The following is a 3,759-nucleotide window of genomic DNA, read 5'->3' as shown; positions in this document are numbered from 1 at the left end:
GCTACCTGGCCTATGTCACCGCTTGTTTCTTCTCACCGTCCTTCCTCTATGCAACCAGTGCCAAAACTACCCTTCTGATCTCTTCAATCTGCTTCACATCGTTCCCATTGGGCTTCTTGTTTACCAACTCGTACTACTACTATTTTTCATCAGCTTTAAATGGAATTGGATTTGCTTGTGAGTTATGGTAAAAATAGGAAGGATCCTTAATTGGCAAATAATTCGGATAGAAATACTTTGCCTTCTTATATTATTAATCATAATATGACCAATATTTTATCAATTGACAGTTTCTCGATATCTCTGATAGGAACCGAGATAATCGAGCGCAAAGTGCACGATTAGGGTGGGCTTCTATTAGAGAAAATAAGGTATATAGCAATTATCACTTTTCGAAGCTTAAGAATAAGAGAAAAGTGCTGGAAATATCAATAAAATCAAAACGAAAACTTGAAAGAAAATTTCTAAAATCCAAATTTTTTGATCGTCAGACGTCACAGATATCTCAGTTCTCCAAAATCTGCATATTCGCCCCGAAAATTTTCTTCACTTTCGATATGTCTTCGATTTTCCTATCACTTCCGTTCCAATTTTATACGATATCAAGAATCTGCCTTCATTTTTTTCTCGGGCTTATTTTCAGATGAATCTGAAAAAGAACTGTTTGACATTATCATAGTTCATGACCATTTGGCAACTGACCATTTTGCAACCGGGCGTTTCAGAACCGGTCGTTTCGCAACTGATAGTTTTGAAACATACTGTTTTGCAACTGGCCGTTTTTAACCGGTAATTTTGCATTAGATAATTTTTCTGTGGACCATATTGCAACTGGATGTTCTAGAACAGGTCACTGTGCAATGGACCATTTCGCAACCGGACGTTTTAGAATTGGTTGTTTTGCAACTTACCGTTTTGCAATGGACCACTTCACAAAGGACCATTTTGGAACCGACCGTTCTACAAGCGGAAATTTTACCGGACCATAATTCAACCGGCTATTTTGCTACTGATAACTTCGGAACTGACAATTTCGCAATTTAGTAACCGGACTTTCTTGAACCGGTAATTTGAAAACTTACCATAAACATTTCCAAGGATCATTTTGCAGTTGATTGTTTGACAACTAACCATTTCGCAACTGGCAATTTTGCAACTGATTGCTTCACAACTGACCATTTAGCAGCCGGACGTTTAAGAACGGGTCATTTCGCATCTGACCATTTTGCAACGGATTGTTTCGCAACCGGACGTTTTAGAACCAGTTATTCAGCATCTGTCCATTTCGGAATAGGAATAAATTCACAATAATGAAATCTTGAGATGCAATCGATCTAGTTCAATTTTTGATGTCCAAATGTTGGTCTAAATTTTTATATCATGTGACGATCGGAAAAAAACGTTATTATTTTAGTCTAAAATTTTTAGAAAAATATTTTGTTAAAATTTCAATTAGTCATTATGATCATCCTAACAGGATTCCAGTTATTTCTCAGTGCCCAGTCATGGCTATTTTCTTTCTAAAACATATTTTCAATGATGTAGGGATCAAAATATTTCACTAGACTGTTTTTTGAATCAGCTGATAAAAACAAAGATATCAGAAGACAACAACAAAAATAGAGATCACGAAAATGAACAGGAGAACTTGTAAATAAGTTCAGAATGTATAAAAGTGAAGGTCCGGATTGGGGAAAATATCGAATATTTTTTTCAAAGATTCTGACTGTCTACTGTTTTCTGAGATCTTATTTTTTCAGAAAAAAAAAGATGACCGTTCAATTCTTTTTCCTGGTCGTTCTCCTCGTTGCCTGCATGGTTGCTGTTCATTCCTGTAAGTTCCTTGAAAGACATTTTGTTCATATAAGCCTCTCAAGGAGTTGAACTTGTGGTCCCACCGTTACAGGTAGGGCGTCGCTAACGGCTGAGCTGTAGCCCTCCTTCAAAATTTTAGATATTCCCCTCAAAAAAAAATTTTTTCAGACGGCCATTTCGACAATCACCATCATGGATTCGACCATCACGACCACGGACATCATGGACACCATGATTTCGGACACCATGGATTCGGACACGGTGGATGGAGAAACTAGACAATGTCAACTTTCATGACCAATGAAATGTAAAAATGTATGAATACTGTTTAATCCAGAGAACTGTAATAAAATCTTCAAATCATCAAATTTTTGGCGCCTTTGTCAGCCATAATTCTATCTTGGTCTTCACAAATGACTAATGGACAAGTATGAACATTTAAATCTCTACTAAACAAAAAAGAATTTCAGTTGTGAAGTGGACAACTTTTTCAGAGAAATTTATCCAAATAGGATATCGCTTGAACCCAGTGACAAATCTTACAGACATTTTCGGGCGGTTTATCTCATTTGGATGAATTTGTACAAAAAAGTTGTCAACTACAAAATTGAATTTTTTGTTTAGTTTAATCTGAAAATATCAAACAAAGTGAGTAACTTTGTCTTATATCTTCTTACTTCAAAGGTGTATCGTAAAACCTGATATTAAGGGCCCCTAAGATTAAAACTTTGAGCCAATTTATCTCGGTTCCTATTAAAGATATGAAGAAGTTGTCAACTGATTAATTGTTTGAGCCAAGATAATTGAGCTGAAACTTGACATTGTGGAGGACCTTAAGTTTGCTATCTTTTCATCCTGTACTTTAATAGAAGTATAATTAATGGTAATATAGTAGATCGTCCGAAAATATCCATTCGGCACACTTCGTGATCCCAAACCAGTACCAGCATGAGAATGTTAAAATTAGTGATCGCCGAATTCTGGAAACCTCTAGACCCACCAGTTCTACAAATAATTGCTTCTTCAGCGAACGATAGAAATAAACCATCTTTTAATTTCTTGATCCAATATCCCACATGGTCGCCTAAACGGAAAACTAGACATCTCCGAAACACAAAACTTCTGACAGATGACGTGATATGGCGGAGATAAGATTGAAGGTCAGAAAAAACAACAACGATAAAGACACAAGGGAAAACGATTCGGGGAATAGGGTCAGAAGAGACGGGTATAAAAGGACAGGGCAAGTTTCTGATGGCACAACATTGATCTTCTTTTTTACTTTTGAGATAAGTACTTTCTCGATCTTTTAGAACCTAGAAGCTTCTAGAAGTCTCTTACTTTTTCTTACAATTATTTATATAATCAGACTGATTGAAAATCATTTCAGATTCCATACAAAAAATGATTTCCGCTCAACTATTCTTCTTGGTGCTTTTAATTGCATGCTTGCTCGCTTTTGCCAATGCCCAATGGGGATATGGATGTAAGACATTTTTCGAAAAAGGCAGATTTCTTATTTTTCAATTTAAGACCGCCCATATGGATACGGAGGTTATGGTGGATACGGAGGATGGGGACACCACCACCATCACCACGGAGGATGGGGACGTCCATGGGGATACAGACCATATGGATGGGGATGGGGAAAATAGACAATATCGACTTTGATGGAATTCAATTTATGTAATAATTTTGAAATAAATTCTTGTATAAATCCATAAAGTTTGTTATGAATTGATTTGAGTAATCAGTTTAAATAAAAAGAGCTAGCCCGGGGAACATTTTTAGCCACCAATATCTAAGAAAAATCGAGCGGACACTTGGGGTACTTCCCTTGTAAGTATTTTTGTAAAGTTTATCAGTATAACGCCATATATCGTACAGATGTTTTCCAGGCAACACCGTAAACACCATAAGATAATACATATATTTTTACCCTTC

General features: G+C 36.3%; 2 protein-coding genes across 2 annotated transcripts; both read left to right on the top strand.

Moving 5' to 3' along the window:
* Positions 1 to 1,770: 1,770 nt before the first annotated feature.
* On the top strand, positions 1,771 to 2,093 carry CBG26988 (the record flags this gene model as incomplete). Its single annotated transcript, XM_045236886.1, has 2 exons — positions 1,771 to 1,834; positions 1,984 to 2,093. The coding sequence occupies 2 exons, from the start codon at positions 1,771 to 1,773 to the stop codon at positions 2,091 to 2,093; spliced, it is 174 nt and encodes a 57-aa protein (XP_045098007.1).
* A 1,126-nt stretch (positions 2,094 to 3,219) lies between these two features.
* Positions 3,220 to 3,470, top strand: CBG01367 (the record flags this gene model as incomplete). The annotated part of the gene is made up of 2 exons (XM_002636074.1): positions 3,220 to 3,301; positions 3,349 to 3,470. The coding sequence occupies 2 exons, from the start codon at positions 3,220 to 3,222 to the stop codon at positions 3,468 to 3,470; spliced, it is 204 nt and encodes a 67-aa protein (XP_002636120.1).
* Positions 3,471 to 3,759: the final 289 nt, after the last annotated feature.

Source organism: Caenorhabditis briggsae (assembly GCF_000004555.2).
Source record: "Caenorhabditis briggsae complete genome, chrV, whole genome shotgun sequence".
Taxonomy (NCBI): Eukaryota; Metazoa; Nematoda; class Chromadorea; order Rhabditida; family Rhabditidae; genus Caenorhabditis; species Caenorhabditis briggsae.
This window is presented reverse-complemented; position numbering and strand designations above follow the sequence as displayed.